A 20,610-nucleotide genomic window follows, 5' to 3' on the forward strand; every position below is an offset into this window, starting at 1 on the left:
TCATTGTGTGTGTGTGTGTGTATATTATATATATTATATATATATCACATTTTATTTATTCAATCATCTGTTAAAGGATAGCTAGGTTGGTTCTATAGTTTAGCTATTGTGAGTTGAGCTGCTACAAACATTGATGTGGCTGCATCACTGTGGTATGCTGATTTTAAGTCCTTTCGGTATAAACTGAGGAATGAGATAACTGGGTCAAATGGTTGTTCCATTCCATATTTTCTGAGGAATCTCCATACTGCTTTCCATAATGGTTGCACCAATTTGCATTGTCACCAGCAGTGCATGAGTGTACCTTTTTCCCCACATCCTCACCAACATTTATTTCTGCTCATATTCTTGGTAGTTGCCACTCTGATTAGAGTGAGATGAAATCTTAGAGTAGTTTTAATTTGCATTTCTCTAATTGCTAGAAATGTTGAACATTTTTTCATATATTTGTTGGTTGATTGTTTATCTTCTGTGAAGTGTCTGTTCAGTTCCTTAACCCATTTATTGGTTGGTTATTTGGGTGTTCTTGGTGCTAAGTTTTTTGAGTTCCTTATATATCCTGGAGATTAATGCTTTATCTGAGGTGCATGTGGTAAAGATTTTCTCTCAATCTGTAGGCTCTCTCTTCCCATTATTGATGGTTTCTTTGGCTGAGAGGACGGTTTTTAGTTTGAGTCCATCCCATTTATTGATTCTTGATTTAACTTTTTGTGCTTTAGGAGTCTTGTTAAGGAAGTCAAATGCTAGTGTCTACATGGTGAAGATTTGGGCCTACTTTTTCTTCTATTAGGCCCAGGGTCTCTGTTCTAATGCCTAAGTCTTTGATCCACTTCGAGTTGAGTTTTTCGCAGGGCGAGAGATAGGGGTTTAATTTCATTTTGTTACATGTGACTTTCCATTTTTCCCAGCACCATTTCTTGAACAGGCTATCTTTTCTCCAGTGAATGTTTTTGGTGCCTTTGTCTTTTTGGGATAACTGTATTTATGTGGGTTCGTCTCCTTGTCTTCTATTCTGTATCATTGGTCTGTGTGTCTGTTTTGGTGCCAATACCATGCTGTTTTTGTTACTGTGTCTCTGTAGAATAATTTAAGTTCTGGTATTGTGATGTCTCCTGCTTCACTTTTCTTGCTAAGGATTGCTTTGACTATTCTGAATCTCCTATTTTTCCAAATGAATTTCATGATTGCTTTTTCTAGTTGTATGAAGAGTGTCATTGGAATTTTAATAGAAATTGCATTAAATATGTATCATACTTTTGGTAGTATGGTCATTTTGACAATATTAATTCTGCCTATCCAGAAGCATGGGAGTTCTTTCCATCTTCTAAGGTCTTCTTCAATTTCTTTCTTTAGTGTTCTGTCATTTTCATTGTAGAGGTCTTTCACCTCTTTTTTTAGATTGATTCCCAACTATTTTATTTTTTGAGGCTACTGTGAATGGGGTAGTTTTCTTAATTTCTCTTTCAGTGAATTCATTACTAATGTGTAAGAACGCATTTGATTTATTAGTATTGATTTTATATCCTGCTACTTTGCTCAATTCATGTATTCTAGAAATTTTTTGGTGGAATTTTTTGCTAACTTTTCTCTCCATTGCTTCTTTTTGCTGCCTCTTACCGTACTTTCTGGTTTATCCTTGCTTTTTATATCTTATGTTTCTTCTTTAGAAGATTGGTATTCTTGTTCCAGTAATTAACTGAATATATTTACTCTTCCATGTTTTTCCCCTTCTGGATACTTTAAAGATCACCTCTTGTCTTTGGTGTACAGAAGTATATCAAAAAATGCATCTGTGTTAAGTCTTTACTGCTTCTTACCAAATTGCCAAATTACCACAGAACGCAGTGGCTTACATTACGCATGTATTACCTCTCAGATTCTGTGGTTTGAGGATATGGGCATGGCTTAGGCAGGTCTTCTGCTTCCTAGCATTTTCACAAGACTACAATGGGTGTTGGCTCAGGTGTGCAGTCTCACATGAAAGTTCAGCCAGGGAAGGATTCACTTCCATGTTTACTGAGTAGTTATTGGCAGCACTCCATTCCTGGCAGCTCGTTGGGCTAAGCACCTCCATTTCTTGCTAGCTGGTTGGTCAGGAGCTGTTCCCAGTGACATGTGCCAGTGGAAAAGAAAAGAGAAAGTACTGGCAGTGGCTTATCAAATACAGCAGAAGAATCAAAAACTTTAGTTTCTTGCAGATATACACTGAAAAGGGTTTAAGCTAGTAGATACATGAAAATGCTTCAAGAAGAGGGAGGAAGATGAGGAAGAGAATGATGAATGTGACAGTGACAAAGCCAAATCCTAAACCAAACAGGACTTTTAAAAGCATCCTGGTTAGGACCGGACTGGCTTATTAGCACCTTTGCTTGCTTGGAAGTAAGCACGACACTGTGGGACTTCAGTCTCTTTTATTTTCTCAGACTTTGAATGTCTCATGCTCTTTTTCTGGTTGAGGCAGCATCTCAGGTATCCACACAATTAATAGCCAAAGGGAAACTAAGTTAGACAGCAGCTGTCTTTGACAGTTAGTGGTCACACTGTGGTTCAAAGCCTCTAAGATAGAGCTGCCTGTACAGTCAAGTGCTTCCAGCTGACCTGCTGCAACTCTGCACAATACAGGCCAAGATGAGTTTGCAAAACTTTTAAATTTACAGGTATATTTTGAAGAGCTTCTCAGTACCAGTTGTGTAAATTCATATATGCATATTTTGAAATTAGTTCTAATAAACAACTAGATCCAGTTTTCAAGTCAAACTATGAAATCAAACAAAGAGGTATTGCCTTTGCATAAGCTTATTGTTGTTAAGAATATTTTGCATGCTGGAGATATCTCTCATCTTACTCTTCTTTGTAACACAGTAGGTACTTTTTCTGTCTACAAGAGAAAACCATCAGTCCTATATTTTTTTCACCTCAGGTAAACTTTTAGCTCCTGTCTTTCCAGTATTACTTTCTCTTAAAAAAAGGAAAAACATGTAACTTACAGCCAGCAAAATTGCCCTTGTCCAATATCCAATCTTTGAATTTTGACAAATGCACAGAGGTTTATTACCAGTCAGTACACCGAGCATTTCCCTCACTCAAATACTCCTCTGTGCCCCTCGAGATTGGTCTCTTCCCTTATCCCCAGGCAAGCACTCAGTCCTTCATGTGATTTAGAATTTATTTTAAAATAAAATGTTTTTAAATTCAAAAACAATTTTAAAAGCAAGGCAATAGTTTTCATCCCATAATCAAAAGGAGGGTATCACTCAAGGTGTGACTAGTGAGAGACAGATGTGGGTTCCTTATTGGAAGACAGCCTCCCACTACTAAGTGGGGGATCTCTGTTCTGCTGGGTCTGTGCTCTCTGTCAGCTGTGTCTTCTCCAGTCTTCCCTTTGCCCCATTCTTTCTACTCTTTCTCTGTCTATGGTTACACATGCATGTTAGTATTTCCCACCTGGTCCTCCCTGTCTCTTTACCCATCTTTTGTACTACTCTCCTCCTTTTCTTTTCATATTTTTAATGTCTTTATTAGTGTATTATAGTTATACATAATGGGATTCATTTTGCCATATTTATACATCCCCTCTTCCATCCCCGTTACCCTTCCTCTGCTATACTGGTCTTCATTCTATTTATCTATTTTTTTAATTGGTACATTATAGATATACCTAAAATTGGAATCCATTGTGATATGTTCATACATGCACATAGCATAATTTGGTCAATTTCATTCTAGCCACCAATTCTTTCGTTCAGTGACGTTACAATTTATTAATTTTTCTTCCATAATTATATATTTAATTTTTAAATGTTTGTTTCTCTATTCTTCTCTATAATATCTTGCTGTTAACTTGCTTTTGTAACCTCATCTTCTATGTCTTTAAGCATTTTATAAGCCATTACTATATTTTTTATTGAGCATGACTGTGGAATTCTGAGTCCCCCAAAAATGGTGATTGCTTTCCTTCAGGAAAACTTACATTTGTTTCAACGAAAGCCAGAGACTAGCCGCCACTAATCTTTCCAGAACTGGTAAACACCTTTGCAGATTCCCTGGTTTAACCCAGGTGTCTCAGGTAGACCTCCTGACCTGATCGCTAGCCCCAGACTTATTCTTCTAACTGCAGTGCTAAAACCATTGCCTGCCATTAGGAGAAACTTCTCTTGTATGTGTTCCTCACAGATTGGTATATGTTTGTGTTGTGTGTGTGTGTGTGTTGTATTTTCTGCCTTGGATATTTCCTTTATGTCTGGTGAGCTCAGGAATAAAATTATGTTACAGTACCTAGCTGTTTAGTCATGGAAGGATAGCCCTTCCTCCCAGGTAGCATCTAGCCTGCCTGTTAGTCACCCTTCTCTTCACAGTACCTACTGTATCCTGGCTCCGTGGGTATGATGAAACAAATACATTTCCATCTCCCTGCCCCTCCCCTCCACTGCCCATGTTTTATTTTTCTGAGTGGTTAACATTTTCCCTTTAAAACTTTTCATATTTCAGTTATTTTGTCTATATTATGTATTTCTGCTCTTCTTCCAGCTCGAAAAATAAAGAAATCGGTGTATGGATATAGGCACCCCTATCTCCACCCCTGATTCCACCTCCCACCCCATGTACCCTTCCAGAAAATTCTGTTTCTTCCCTGTCTGGATTTCCATCATGTGCCTTCTATTCTCCACCTTCAGGTCCCACATTGATTTCAAACAATACTTGGATCAGTTCTCCCTGCTAGTCCTTTTCCCATGGGTTCTCCAGCAATTTCTTAGTTGGCTAAAATTCATCTTCTGATATTCTCTCCAAAAAAGAACCCAGGAATTTGTATATTCAAAATAGTTTTAGTTCCCCATTTAAATAATTGAGTAAAAGTTTAGTTGATACAGATAGGGTACCCCTTATTTGAAAAATACTTGGGACCAAAAGTATTTTTGATTTTTTTCAGATTTGAATTATTTCCATATAAATAATGAGATATCTTGAAAATGGTACCCACGTGTAAATACAAAATTTGTCTATATTTTATGTAAGCCTTATACACATCACTTGAAGGGAATTTGACATGATATTTTTATTGTGCCTATGTTCTGACTGCAACCCATCATGTGAGGTCAGGAGTAGAAATTTCCACTGATACTAGCTGTCTTGTTGGAGCTTAACAAGTTTCAGATTTTGGAACATTTCAAATTTTAAATTTTCAAATTAGGGATGTTCAGCTTGTACAAACTTCGTGACCATGTTCTTTCTTTTGTCTTTATTAGCACTTGTCTTCTGCCTCTGAGATAATGCTCCTAAAGGGGCATCTGCATATGGCAGATGTCTTTCCCTGTTATCTCTGGTTTGATGCATTTGCCTGGCTGTCCAAAGGATATTTGCATTCTTTGACACCTAATAACTTTATCAGGACCTGCCTCTGGGTTCTTCATTCTTTGCTGTTTTCTTTGGAACAAAGCTTTCCTTTTCAATCTGAGACTGAGCTCTTCTTTCATTTCAGGTCAGTGTCTTGAATTCATATTAAAATACCTTGTCTGCTACTTTATTTTAGTTTCCTTCTTTAAACCGTGCTTCTGACCCAGCCTGAGCCCCTTAACCTCCAAAGAGTGCCTTCGGAGTCTGTCATGCAGCACAGGATGACAGATTTTGGAGCACTTTATCATTTGTAAATCATGACATGAATGCCAGCTTTCAATCTAGAAGACAACATTAGGCAATCATATAGTCCACCCATTTGTCCACCATTTGTGAAAATGAATTTGGAGCAGGGTTGCTGCTTGACTTGGGCCCACAGAGCAATGCTGGTGGCCCAGCCTGGGTCAGAAGCTGCAGTTCCAAGGTCTCCTTTTTGCCTACTCTCCTTTATTTTTTTTTTTATTTATAATGTATTTTTTAATAATTTTTTTTAGTTGTAGGTGGACACAACACCCTTATTTTTATGCAGTGCCTAGAATCGAACCCAGGGCCTCATGCCTACTAGGTGAGCGCACTACCACTGAGCCACAAAACCAGCCCTGTCTCCATTCTTTTTAAATTGAACACAAAAGGAACCATCATCCTGACTCCCAATACCATGGTTTTACTTGTCTTTGAACTTTATGTAAATAAAATCATACATATTCCATAGTTTTAAGCATCATATTTTATCTGTTGTTCATGGACATTTGGGTGGCTTCTACCTTGAGACTAACCTACATAGTGTTGGAATGAACATTCTTGACAATATCTTTGACAATATCTTGACAATATCTTTGAAGAATATGCATTGTGAATGAGTCCAAGTCTAAATACAAAATTCATCTATGTTTCACATAAACCTTATGTACATTACTCAAATGCAATTTGTCACATTATTTTTAGTGCACCTTTGTTTTGATTGTGACCCATCACTTGAAGTCAGCTCTTTGACCTCTGAGGAACATACACACAGGTCTTTTCAGTATGTACTTAGGAGTGGAATTGCTGGGTAGTGGAATGTATATGTCTTCAGTTTTAGTAAATACTACCAAAGAGTTTCTAAAGTTGTTGTATCAAGTTATAATCTTATCACCAGTGCACAAGAGTTCTTGTCAACATTTTGGAGTTCCTGTGCTTTTCGTTCTTACCATTCTGGTAAGTGTACAGAGGCATCTGATGGTGGTCTTAATTTACTTTTCTCTGGTAACTAAAAAGGTTGGACACATTTTCTTTTATGTTTCCTGTTCATTTAAATATTCTCCTTTGTGAAGTATCTGTTTAAGTCTTTTGCCCATTTTTCTCCTGGGTCTTCTCTTTATTTGATCTATAGAAGTTTGGGGTATTTTCTTCTTCAACTATATTCTAGTACAAATACTTTGTTAGTCACTTGTATTATGAATGTTTCCCCCATGTGTTCACAAATATCTTCTTTCATTTTCTTACAGTTGTCTTTTGATAAACCGAAATTCTTAATTTTAATACAATATTATTCATTAATTTTTTTTTCATTTATGGTTAGTACTTTTGGGGTTCTGAGAAGTCTCTACCTAACCTTGTTCTCCATCTCTTTGATGATTAGAAAAGGTTTATGGGAAAGCACTGTCTATAAAATGCATAATAAATGGTTCACACCACCTTCTTCCTCTCTCTCCTGATGTGGCTGTTATTCCCCTTAATCCCAAGCACTCCTACCCCATAAATTCCCTCCTGGGTCAGTGTTGCCTCATGAACACGTGTCTGCACATGGATGCAACACTCTCGAAGAACTCTTGGGTCAAAGTGCAAGGAATCAAGCATTTAATGAGGTGCAGTCAGTCTTTATGGGACCAGCTGTGCTGTATTCGGCGCTCTCATCTTTTTACCACTCCATTGAGAGGTGCACAGTAAGAGGAACATGTAGGCTTTTCTGAACAATATTCCACTGGAATCATTGACTCCTTTAAGGGCACAGATCAGCTTCTACATACTTGCAAAATGGGAAAGGGCTGCTGTGGGCTTGTCTTAGCTTTCTTTGAAAGCACCCTTCAGTTCTGTTTTCCTTCCCTTTCTCTTATTTATTTTTGTCCCTTCGACCTCTAAACATTTTTTGACTGTAGACGCACAGTTGTGCATGTATTCCATGCAGATGTTTGAGATTACTTGGATAGGCGGACCTCTAAACTGAGCAGAGCACACCCCTTTGCAAACCATACCATGACCATGTTGTCCACATCACAGGGACCCCCTCTCTTTGCCTGAAGTGCACCAGCAGATCTCCTAGCCACACCCTAGAGGGTCATATCTCACCACTCCAGCACAGGCCTCTTAACCATGATTGGCTTTGGCATCGTGGAAGCACTGTGTCTTTAAAAAATCCTTAAGCACATCTGTTTTCAATTTTCAGGCCATGAGGCAAGGATTTGGGTGCAAGTAGTTTATCTGGGAAGTGATCCCGGGAAATACCGTGAGAGGGCTGTCTATAGCAGGGGAGAAGTCAGAAAGGTGCATTGATGAGTAGGTGACTGCCATCTGCAGTGGCGCCATACTGCCTGGAACCTCTAAGCGAAGTAATGCCTCAGCATCATCCCCAAGAGGGATGGGGGGTGTTGCCTGACACCCCCTCCCATCCCCTCATGGTTGACGATGCTGTCGGCACATAAATCCTCTGGGGAAGGACACTAGCCATGTCAACCTCAATGATATTGGTAAATTGTTTCATTCTGAGCACTTTGCCAATGTTCAAATTTCTTATTAATACAATTGGAAGTCTGTATTTTTAAATGTCCATTCCTATTTTAGTAGAATTAATTGTTGCAATTGTATAATTATGCAGTTGTGAAATTCTCTAGGTGAAATACTGTAAGAAATTGTGCACAACTCAGCTGAGTTAGAAACCAGTCAGGGAAAATGGAAGGCTGCCCTTGTACCCCCATGGGGTTCAAGCCCTTCATTTGGACTCTCATTTCTGGCCCTCATGACAGCTGCTCACCCCTCCAGCCTCAACTGTAGAGCAGCCTCTTACAGCAAACCCTTTCTAATGAAGTTTAGTTACGTTCATTTCCAGTGAGCTCCGTGCAGCCCAAGGTACCTGCCTCTCCCTCACTACATTAAGTGGAAGCATTTGTTTGCTTATCACTCCCAGGATGCAGGGGCTGTCTCCCTGGTTCCTCATAGACCCTCAAAACTAGATGGTAGAACTACTAAACTCAGTCCAATGAGACAAACCCTCCTAGGAGTAAATTTGAAGTTTTCATTGAGCTCAGTGAACCAGGTGAAATGATGCTCCTGTTTTCTGGACATCCCAACTCATAACCCTCCCTCTTCCCCACATTTCATATCCCAAATTCAGGGTTAATTGGACTGCACATTGACCCCAGTTATGACCTGCATGCATGTGTGTGTTCTTGCCACTCACGATTCCTTTCCATGTTCTGCAGCACCTGATGTGCGCTGGACTGTGGTGCCTGGTAGAAGGAGATACATCCTGCAAGACCAAGCTGGATCCTCCCCTGGATGGCACCGAGTGTGGGGCAGACAAGGTAATCCCCTGGCTGCCACCACTGCCAGCAAGTAGCCCTACCCACCTTGGGCACCAGACACCTTTCCTTCTGAAAGGTAGAATATTTTCTGCTCAGGAGCCCCTGGAAAATCCCACAGGCACTGCAGAAATGCCCATGGAGCCCACAGAGGTGCCTATATCACTTACCTTTTTATTATGAAGATACAAGAATCCTTTACTTAATATATTTGCTAGAATAACTCCTTTTGTCCCATGAGTTAATTTACTTAAAAGGGAATCTTTCCATCAGTTTACTCTAAATGGAAAACAATTTCACTCACTGTACATAAAAAGTTATCATGCAATGAAGCTGATAAAAACAGTGTTGCTCAGTTCTAGCTAGACATTTAGAGGGCAAGCCTGATCAGAAAAGACTGTAAATATTAGAGAGGAGAGGTGGCCAGAACCAGAAGCCACACAGCTTTGCCCTCAGTTTCATTGCAAGAATTGAACAAGAAGTCATGGTTCATCCTGATGCTATGATTGGGAGCCACTAAATCACACACAGTGGGAAAAGGCATTTTAGAGGATTGGCTTTCACTTGTCCTTAGAAAGAACCGTGGAGCCCACATGGAACTGGCTATCATCCCTATGCACCACCTCCCGCCCTTAGTTCTTACATAGACCCAGAAGTGCTACCTTACAAAGAGAGAGACAGTCATGTTAAGCAAAGTTTGCCAGTACTTGGGTTCCTTCACAAGTTGTGTGGAATGATTCTTTTTCCTGAGAATTTAGAAAATCCCAATGGTTCACATTTTATGTGGAAGTTTGGGGCAAAACCCAAACCTCAGAGAGATATAGGTATCAGGTTGAGCTTGTAGAATCAATAGACAATAAATATGCATATCCTGTGATAGTCTACTTTTATGTATTTTTCAAAAACCAATTTTCAGCCTCTTGGAGGGACCCACAGTTCTTTGGGGAATGAGCAGCTCTGCTGAGTGCTCGGGCCCTGGCCCTCCCGCCTGTGTTTCAGTGGTGCCGTGCTGGGGAGTGTGTGAGCAAGACGCCCATCCCGGAGCACGTGGACGGAGACTGGAGCCTGTGGGGTTCCTGGAGCATGTGCAGCCGGACATGTGGGACAGGAGCACGGTTCCGGCAGAGGAAATGTGACAACCCGCCGTAAGTCCCCCTTGACCAGGCCTTCTCCATGGTACCTCCTTGGGTCTTTCCAACCTGCAACTCTCACTGCCTCATACCAAGAACTAAGCACGAGGAAAATGAGACAGAACCAAGGTTAGGTGCAAGGGCCTTGAGTGTCGAATGGCATCTTGGTTTCACTAGAGCTCTCTCAGAACATGGACACAGCAGTGCCCCATGGTGAACTGGCTTCTTGACTCCCTCCCTGCCTGGGCTCTGGTAGAGAGATTTCCTGAGACAGCTGGATCACAGTCTGTCTCACCTGCTTCATGGTTTACTTAGTCAAGGGTCATTCTCAGGAAGCCTGTAGACCTTCCGGAAATGGAGTCCAGCCTTCAAATTGGCTGTTGGCTGGCTAGAGCAGCCTTCTTGTTCATTAGTCCAAAGTATCCATGTGTTTAGAAATCTTGTTCATCCAAATATTTTTCACAGATCTTCCTAGAACTATTTGACAGATTTAAAAAAAAAAAAAATGTGTGTATATGTGTGTTTTTCCTCTCCTTGGTTTCATTTTACTATTACCTTGACACCAAGACCCTTCCTGATCACCCTTGGGTCCAGAGATAGATTTGTGCTTGATTTTTGTAAGTTCATCAACACAAGTTTTCCCCTTTACTCTTTGTTTCTCAGTTTAAAATGTTTCATAATGGTCTGTTTTCTGTCTTGGTGTCATGTCAATTTGGAAAATGAGCAAGTGGTAAATCATGACCAAGAAAGAAATGCTTTATATCCACATGTATGTTATGTCAATGAAGAATTAGCAAGTGCCTCTTGTGTTTAGAAATTTTGATGCTCAAGTTTTGTTGATTATATCACACAAACGTTGTTGGGCCACAGAAAGTGGATGCCTTCAGTCTCTGAGATGATTCCAGTGGCCAGCCAGGACCAGGGACCTCCTGGATGAAGGAAGGCATATGCCTGTAGTTTAGTCAGTGGCTAGAACATACATGGAAGCACATAGTACAGAGTAGTTGGCACATAGTGGGTATTTTATCTATCAGGAATAATTACTTAACTAAAAACAAATGGGTGGATGGTTAGAAACCATATTTGACTAAATAGTGAGAAATTAATAAAGGGAGGTTTTAGTTTTCACAGATTTTTTATGTTGAAATTAATAGCTTGACCTCTGGCCCCAAAAAGAGGGCTATAGGTTTGGAGTCATGGTACTGTGGTTTGAGCCTGTCTCTGTTGGTTATTGGTCATAGGACCTCAAGGAAGACACATGTGTGAGCCTCAGTTTCCCCCATTTTAGGGAGCTGGTGGTACAGTGAGACAAGCAAAGCATCTCAGCCAGTGCAGATGGGTCTTCAACCCTAGAACAACTCCTTATAGCAACTGATAGCTATATCTTGTCTCACCATCTCCAAATTGGAATAATTAATGGAAATGCACATAAAGTCCTTGGTCTGTAGTTAATGAACAGTCCCTCTTATTATCAGCACCTCAGAAGATGGGGATGAGACCACTAGTCCCACACTGTCCACCTCACAGTTCTGCCTGTTGGTTCAGAGGAAGGTGACTTAGAGTGGAAAACCTTTAAATACAGAGAGAAATCTCTTAGGGTCATGGTTTTTGTGTATGTTCCCCATTTGTGACTGGAGCTCATGGGCCTGGCTGAGGTGTGGCCTCTTGCACCATCACACATCAGGTAACACTCTGTAAACATCACAGCAGGGAATGGTGGAGCCTCTAAATGCCTGAAGACCCTTAGGTCCCAAGACCGAACAATTTAGATTGTATTTAACACCTGCAAGAAGAAGATGTTATAACTGCTTGGCAAACACATTAAACATGGCTTATGAGAGACCCACGTTGTCCTTTTTCTTAGAATGACATGGGCTAGGGTATCTCCCTGGTTGGCAGCATCAGAGGAGGCTTTCCAGAACTTCGTGACTTCCGGCTTTGACTGGACCCTGTCACTCTTCCAGCTGCATCTTGCCCTGCCCACCCATGGTGGCTCTGGGCTACCGCAGGGGCACCTTGTGATGAGAGGCTCCTGAAGATTCCCTAGTTCAGAAGTGCATGAACATACCTCTCTGGTTTGGCCTGTCCGAAGGTTTACTGTGTTAGGATTCTCTTCTCATTCCTCCAAGTCAAGTAATCCCAAGAGAGAAGCTGATCTGGAAATCACAAAATTGTTGTAGAAATATCCCTTCATTCTTCTTTTTTATCAGGCCCCTACCTCGTGGTGGCCACAAATTTTACCTCTTGTTGCCCATCTTTGTGTATGTCACCAGTGAGGAATCGGGGAATGGGAAGGACCACCATGCCCGGCAGCCGAGGGTTTGTGGGTTACAACACATCTGACTGTTCTGAACACAGATTCACCTTCATATCTCATCTCTGCTGTCCAGCAAGGCCCTGAAGGGCAGGGCATTGGAGAAGTACCAAAAGAGAAGGTGGGTGTTTCCGGTCCTCGCAAGGCTGTGCTCCTTCCCAGTGCTATCTTTTCACCACCATGCCTTTGTAAACCTTGACAGGGTCCTTAGTTTGGACCCTGCTAGGTGTGTGCCTATAGTGACAAGTAATAACAGATGAAAGCCCTGACCCTGCTCAAGGGGAATACATCCACTTCCCTTGTTTTTTTCCCCAACTCTTTAAACCAGACCCTTTCTAAGCTCTCTCCTCAGCCAGCTTCTGCCCTCTTGGTACATAGCACCTCCATCCACTGCCCTGCTCAAATGTAAACCCCTGGGTGCAGGTGCTACCCCTCATCTCCTTTCTACCTCCTTCACATCTGATCATGCTAAGAACAGCAAATACAGCAGGTGCTCACCGTGTGCCAGGTTCCTGTAAGCATTTATTTGTATGTTTTTATTAGTGCATCATAGTTATACATAATACTTGGGTTCATTTTCACACAATCATACATGCATGAAATTTAATTTTCTCCATTTGAGTCCCTGGTTGTATCTTATACCTCTTTCCCGCTCCTTCTCCCTCCCCACATCCATTTTCTCTACTGGTCTTCCATTTACTTATCTATTTTTAACTTGTGCCTTACAGATATAGTTATTTATTTATTTTTATTTTTTATTTTTTTAATTGTAAACAAATGGGATATATGTTGTTTCTCTGTTTGTACATGGCGTAAAGGCATACCATTTGTGTAATCATAAATTTACATAGAACAATGTTGTTTGATTCATTGTTATTTTTTCCCTTCCCCCCACCCCTCCCACCCCTCTTTTCCCTCTATACAGTGCTTCCTTCCTCCATACTTGCCCCCCTCCCTAACCCTAACTCTAACCCTAACACTAACCCTTCCCTCCCCCCCATTATGTGTCATCCTCCACTTATTAGCGATATCATTCGTCCTTTGGCTTTTTGAGATTGGCTTATCTCACTTAGCATGATATTCTCCAACTGCATCCATTTGCCTGCAAATGCCATAATTTTATTTTTCTTTATGGCTGAGTAATATTCCATGGTGTGTGTGTGTGTGTGTGTGTGTGTGTGTGTGTGTGTGTGTGTGTATATATATATATATATATATATATATATATATATCACAGTTTCTTTATCTATTCATCAATTGAGGGGCATCTAGGTTGGTTCCACAATCTGGCTATTGTGAATTGAGCAGCTATGAACATTGATGTGGCTGTATCTCTGTAGTATGCTGATTTTAAGTCCTTTGGGTATAGGCCGAGGAGTGGGATAGCTGGGTCAAATGGTGGTTCCATTCCAAGTTTTCTAAGGAATCTCCACACTGCTTTCCAGAGTGGCTGCACTAATTTGCAGCCTCACCAGCGATGTATGAGTGTACCTTTTTCCCCACGTCCGCTCCAACACCTATTGTTGCTTGTATTCTTGTTAATCGCCATTCTAATTGGGGTGAGATGGAATCTTAGGGTGGTTTTGATTTGCATTTCTCTTATTACTAAAGATGGTGAACATTTTTTCATATGTTTGTTGATTGCTTGTAGATCTTCTTCTGTGAAGTGTCTGTTCATATCCTTAGTCCATTTGTTGATTGGGTTATTTGTATTCTTGGTGTAGAGTTTTTTTGAGTTCTTTATAGATTCTGGAAATTAGTGCTCTATCTGAAGTATGAGTGGCAAAGATATTCTCTCACTCTGTAGGCTCTCTCTTCGCATTGCTGATAGTTTCCTTTGCTGAGAGAAAGCTATTTAGTTTGAATCTGTCCCAGTTATTGATTCTTGCTTTTATTTCTTGTGCTATGTATTCTTGATAATTGCTTAGGTGTTTATTTAGTAAATCATTTCAGACGGCTCTATGAGAGAGGCATCTTTTGAATCCCTGTTGTGTAAATACAAAATGGAGTCAGAAACAAGTTAGGTAACCTATCCAAGGTCACACAGCGAGTTGGTGGTGAGCTGGGTTTGGAGCTCAGTCCTGAAAACGAGAAGTCCAAAATCAAGGTGTGTGCTGCACACCTTGTTCCTTCTGGACACTGAAGGAGAATCTGTTCATGCCTCTTGGGCTTCTGGTGGCTCTGACAGTCTTTGGCTTTCATTGGCTTATAGGGGCATCGGTGCATTCTCTGTCCCCATCTTCATGCGCTCTCTCCTCTGCACGTCTGCTCACCTTTTCTTTTCTTAGAAGGACAGCTATCTCTGTACTTAGGGCTGATCTAATCCAGGATGATCTCATTCCGGGTCCTTAATTGCATCTCCAAAGATTTTTTTTTTTTCTAAATAAAATTACATCCAAGTAGATTTGTCTTCGGGGGACCTGAGGGGCCAGCATTCAACCCATTCCAACCTCAAAGCCTCTTTTCTGTTCCTCAGGCACAACATTCCCACTTGGGCCCTTGATAGCCCCTCTTTTCCTTTCCCTAATTTGCCTCCATGTCTTTGAGTCTCAGTGTAAATACCTTTTCCTCAAAGAAGTTCCTTCCTGACCACCTGTCTCCCTCAGCACCCGGGCTGAACATTTCAGGTATTGTAACAGTAGGTGACCCCTGGTGATCGCTGTTACTTCTTGGCTCACTTGTTTCCCCTTTGTCCTCCCCACTGGTCTTTGAACGTCCTGAAGGTCTGCAACAGGTCACACCTGTTTGGGCTCCCTCCTGCCTCCTGGGTCTGCAGCAGAGCCGCTCCTCTGTAAAATGTCCTCACCACCTCACACCCTGGCTGCATGCTTGCCCAAGAAGAACAATCTCTGCCCTTCAAGGCCTCGAAATACATCCCTAATACCTTTCTCCCTCAGAAATACAGAGTTTATGAGAAATTATTAGACAAAAAAGATAGAATGCTAGGTAGGTCCCCTCCCCTTTTACTCCTTCCCTTTTACCATCTCACCTCACTGAAGCCCGAATGCTCTGAACAGCCAGGCAGTGCAGTTCAGGCCCTCCTGCACCTGAGGTCCACCGGGCCTGCTCTGCTCCAGCAAGGCTCTAGCGCACAGCCATGTGTCTCGGCGGCATCCCAAGAATAAGCTTCAACACAGACCGGGCCTTGCTTATCTCAAGTGAGAGAAATGGGGGTTTTGCTCCTGTGATGTTCATACCATGTTAGTCTGTGTGATCTTGTGCAGTGGCAGTGTAGCTCCGTTTCCAGTTCAGAATGGAAACAATGTGCCCTTTTCCCCTGGGTAGCCTTTCCACGAGGTTCTCACCTTCATGGCACCAGTGCTGTGAATGGGAAGAGATGGGCAGGCCTCGGCCGGGTAGGTTAGCAGCAGTCTCGAGGGCTTCCTGAAGAGGCGTGGGATGTGCACTTTATGAAATCCAGGTTTGCAGTTGCACAATGACCTGATGTGGTGATTGTTACAAAGCACAGCTGATCGAGGCTTTGGAGCCAAATTCTGACCAAAACAACGTCCTCTCCGTCTCACTCCTTAAATCACCAGGCTCACTGCCTCGAGATTCCACAGGGATGTCCAGATCTCACTGCTATGTGTGTCTCAGGCTTGGAGCGCTCCCATGACTCTCTCTCCACCCGCTTCGATTCATGTCCCTGGCTCCTTTCCTCATCTTCTGCAGCTGGTTTATTCACTGTCCAAAAATATTGGCCGGAGAGGTCCCCCTCGCTCCACCCATCTTTTTTTCTAGTCTTGTTCTTTACAGCTATTGGAACTTTTATTCTTGCCAGCTGACAGGGAGGCCCTGGGGACCATCTGGGTTTTCACACCAGCTTTCTAGGCTCATCCTCTCCTGCCATTTACATCGCTGTTAGTGGGAATTACAACCAAAGACTGCAAGGTTGAGAATTCATCTCTAATTCCAATGCTGGTACTCCATCAAAGGCTAACTAGGGGCAGTTGGGGAGAAAGGCTTAGGTGCACTTGTGGAAAGAATCAGGTCTGTCCCAGCAAGTGAAAGGCAGGAAGCAGAGAGGAAGACAGAACTGGGATACATCAGAATCACCCTGCAACCTTGTCCCTTGAGCACCACAAAGGGAAAGAGGAGCAGCCAGTCATCCAAGACTCAGCATGGAGATGGGCAGATGATGTTCTATGGCTGTCATTGGTTTTTTCTTTCGCATGAGACCCCAAATGTGCACTTTCAGCCTGCCAAGTGACCTAGTGCTCATATGGGTAGTTCTTAAAAATCCAAGTCTTTTACACTTTAAGCAGAAGTTCCACGTGTTGCTTGGATACCTTTTAGAGGAGGCCTTAGTACCAGGATGTCAACTGCTGGGGAGTCCTCTTAGCATCCCACAGCCACTTCCCAAATGCCCAACTTACTCGTTGAAGCTCACAGACCCCATCAGGGACTGGAACTTCTGGCTCTTTGCTAAGTTCACTGTATCTCTGGATGGTAAGGGGGTCTTAACTGCTGTTGTGACTTTGTCTTCTGATCTGTCTTCACTTAATAGGACAAGGCAGAAAATAAGTGCAGTACTACCAGCTGGCATCTTTCTCTTCCATCCTACCTCGATTCTATAGGTCCACCCCCTTGCAAGGACAGAGGCAGATCTGCTGCCTCTCAATCCTGATCATCTTGGCAACCCTCTACTGCTCCTCTGCTCTGAACTTAGGTCAGTCTGAGGCACTGTGTTGCCCACCCCAGTAGGAAACCATCTTTGCCCTGCTTGGGGTAGACTTGAGGTGGGCTTAGGGTGGAGCTCTCTTTTGTCTCTATCTCTCCAGTTCCCTACCAAAGTCTCTCTAGCTTCTTCTTTTTATCTTTAAACATGTGTATGAAGGTTAAACTTGCAGAAAAGTAAAACTCCTTGAAGAGAATGCTCATCACCATCAGGCATATGCTTTGGGGCACATGTGCAGGTGTGTGTCAGCCGAGTGGGAGGGAAGTCATCAACTGCTAGCGTGCGTGCACATGTGATCATATGACGACCTGCAAGCCCTAAAGAGTGGCCATCCCATCTCCACTGCCATAGCTGTAATGGGGTTCCACCTTCTCCACGTCCTTACTGACACACAGTGCTGTCACTCTTCCATCCTGGTGGGCCTGTTGTAGCATCTCATGGAAGTTTTGATTTGCATTTCCCTCAACAGCAATGAGGCTGAGCATGTGTGTGTCTCTCTCTTTGTCATTTGGATATTCTTGTGAAGGGCCTGTGGAGACCATTTTGTTTTATATCTAAGCTTCTACTTTACTGATATTTAGAAAATACTAAAAAAGGAAGACTGGACATTGGGAATTGATATCAAAGACGCATCTTAAAAAACCCTCATGCCCCAGCTGACAGTGAGCCAGCCTGCCCCTTCCAGTCTCATGACCACTGATGCACATCCCCATCCCAGAAGCAGGAGCTCTTGTGCCTTATACTTCTTACTTCCACCTCTTGGAGATTTGGGTCCCTCATCAGAAGGCCACAATCGGTAACACTTCTGACTTTCTGTGCAGTCTTAATGAGGTCATGGTTATGAAGAGCTGGCCGAGCACCAGCACGCAGACATGTGAGTTATTTTATGGTCTCTGTTTACATAAAAGTGGCTCTTTCTCTGAAGTGTCTCCTCCATGTTGTCAGGTGGCCAGTCCTCATTTCAGGGTGAGATTTCCACATGTAGGCACCTCCACCAAGGCTTTGCAGGACTCTGAGCCTGTGCTGTGGAGCCCACAGGCCTGGGCCATCTAGCCCTCCTGGAAAGGCTGGGTAAAAGACATGGACCCACCTTTAACTCTAAAAAGGACTGACTATTCTACATGAGTTCTGTTATCCTAATTGTTTTTATTTTAGCCATATCAAGCAGGGTCTCTGTTATTTTAACCTTTCTAGATGTATCTTGTTTTTCATTCACTCTGCATAACTCAGAGGAACTTCCAGGTGAAGGAGATCCCCAGCCCTCTGCTCTCCACCTGCCCCATGTGGATCTGTCCTCTCTCATTTGACCTTGCTGGCCCTACTGCAGCATCTCTTAAAGTCCCTTGTGTCCATATGAATAAGACTTTGTCCCTGGAACCCAGCATGAAATCCTTGTAAAGTCAGTCCCCTCCTGCAGTTCTTCCCACTGAACTCCTCAGAAAGCCATTTATGGACCTTCCTGCCAGCCACACCTTCCCCCACAATGATTTTCCTTCTGTGCTTGTAAGGCCACAGATGGAGGGTGTGGTTTTAGAACTAGGATACATGTCACAGTTGCTCTAGGTGTCCTAGACAGTAGCTCCCTTTCTCCTATAAGTCCCAAGACATTTGCAGAATTTTTTCCTATATTCATGTTATGATAGAGTTTGATTTGGAAACTAGATGCAGTAACAGCTAAAATTAACAATAAATAGGACAATTATAGCAATATACAATAATGAAAGTTATTTAAAATGTATGAATTGTCTATTTGCAGCATTTTTCACAGAATATTTTCAGACCATCATTGATTGCAGATAACTGAAACCATGAAGAGCAAAACTTGAGGGGGATCCTACTGTAAGGAGTTATGAAGAGCAAGGGGGGCCACATGCAGGGCCCTGCCACATGTGGATACTGGAATCACTTGGGTAGCAACTCATGCAGCTAGCGGGCTCCTCCCTTTACCCATGTTGTTCAAAATAATGATGCCAAGGAACACTTAAGTAAATTCCTTGGATCATGTATATTTTGAACAGAGAACATTTAAAGAGGCATTAGCTCTAACGGGTGATTGGAGTAATGGGGAATTAGCTGCTAAGAGGCAAAAAGAATGTTAATGAATACAGGAAGGGCAGACCCAGGGAGCAGCCTGTCTTCAGGTCTCAGGCAGAGCACACAAGGAAGGGACAAATCTGGATGAGGGTGTTCCCCCTCACAAACACCCAAGGCTGACACTTCATGGACCTTGTTGGAGAGGATGCAGCTGGGGCCCACTGCATGAGGGGGAGGGGGCCTTGCAGAAGAGCTGTGCTGGTGGACCTCTCTGGGAAGTCAGGGGTGTCAGTGAAAAGTGTCCAAGGGAAGAAACTGCATCTCGAATAAGGATGGGAATCTGCCCAAGGGGGCAGTGTGCTTGAAAGCCATCCATCTGGGTGTGGGAGGATGCTGCCCCCAGGGAGGTAGCAGGCACCACAGGCCACCATGACTGCACACAGAGACTGCACACCATGACTGCATACCAGAACCAGGGAGAAAAGCCTGTTCCTCCTTCACTGTCACTCTAGTGCACTGTACTAACAAAGCTTAGCCTTGTGCCTCCTTGATGCCTTCCAGTTTGCATCTTAAAACCTTTCATTTGACATTGGACTCCCTCTAGCATTTTTTATAATGCAGTTCTTTGCTAACAAACTTTCTCAATTTTTGTTCACATGTGAATGTCTTCCTTTCCCCTCATTATCGAGGGTAATTTTGCTGATATAGAATTCCTGGTTGGCAGTTTTATTTTTTGAGCACTTTGAATTTATCAGCCCAGCGTGTTTTGGCCTCCAAGGTTCCTGATAAAAAATCTGACATTCTTATTGAAGATGCCTTGTCTGTGGTATTTCCCTGTTCCCTTGGTGCTTCAACATGTCTGTTGACAGTTTAATTTTAATGTTCTTAGTGTGGGCCCTGGAATATTTATCCTACTAGAAGTTTGCTGATTTTTTTTTTTAATTTTGTAGATTCATTTATTTTTTTAAATTCAGGAAGTTTTCCGCCATTGTTTCTTTAAATTATCTCTTTACCCCTTTTTCTCTCTCTTCTCCTTCTGAGACTTCCATGATGTGTACATTAGGATGATGTTCCACAAGTCTCCTCTGTTCACTTTTCTTCTTTCTTTTGCCTGCTAAAATCTGCTTAGAATTCATGTGCCTAACATACTTTCCAACTCCTCTAAATTTTATTTTTCTTTCCTTTTTAAGTTTCCATTTATTGGTTCTCATTTATTCTCATTTTGTTCATAATTATCTTCCTGTCTTTGTCTGTTTTTCTCAGCTCTTCACTATCTTTAAGACAGTTATTTTAAAGTACTTGTCTACTAAGTCCAACATTTGGGCTTTTTCAGGATGGTTCTGCTGATGTATTTTATTCCTTTGAATGAGCTATGCCTTTATGTTTCTTTGTATGCCTTGTGATTTTTTTTTAACTGAGAATATTTAAATTTTATAGTAACTTTGGATTTGATGTGTTCGTGTAGTTTTTATTTTTATGGTGGGATGGTATCAGCCATGTCAGGAA

At 42.2% G+C, this 20,610-nt stretch overlaps 1 protein-coding gene across 2 annotated transcripts in view; it reads left to right on the plus strand.

Annotated features, from left to right (window-relative positions):
• ADAMTS17 (ADAM metallopeptidase with thrombospondin type 1 motif 17) overlaps positions 1–20,610 on the plus strand; it is a 340,804-nt gene that overhangs the window by 200,215 nt on the left and 119,979 nt on the right. For both annotated transcript variants that reach the window (XM_079127336.1, XM_079127337.1), the window contains exons 11-12: positions 8,850–8,951; positions 9,948–10,093. In XM_079127336.1, coding sequence (XP_078983462.1) covers positions 8,850–8,951; positions 9,948–10,093 — 248 coding nt within the window. The remainder of the gene's footprint in view (positions 1–8,849; positions 8,952–9,947; positions 10,094–20,610) is intronic.

This window comes from Sciurus vulgaris (genome assembly GCF_902686455.1).
Source record: "Sciurus vulgaris genome assembly, chromosome: 2".
Lineage (NCBI taxonomy): Eukaryota > Metazoa > Chordata > Mammalia > Rodentia > Sciuridae > Sciurus > Sciurus vulgaris.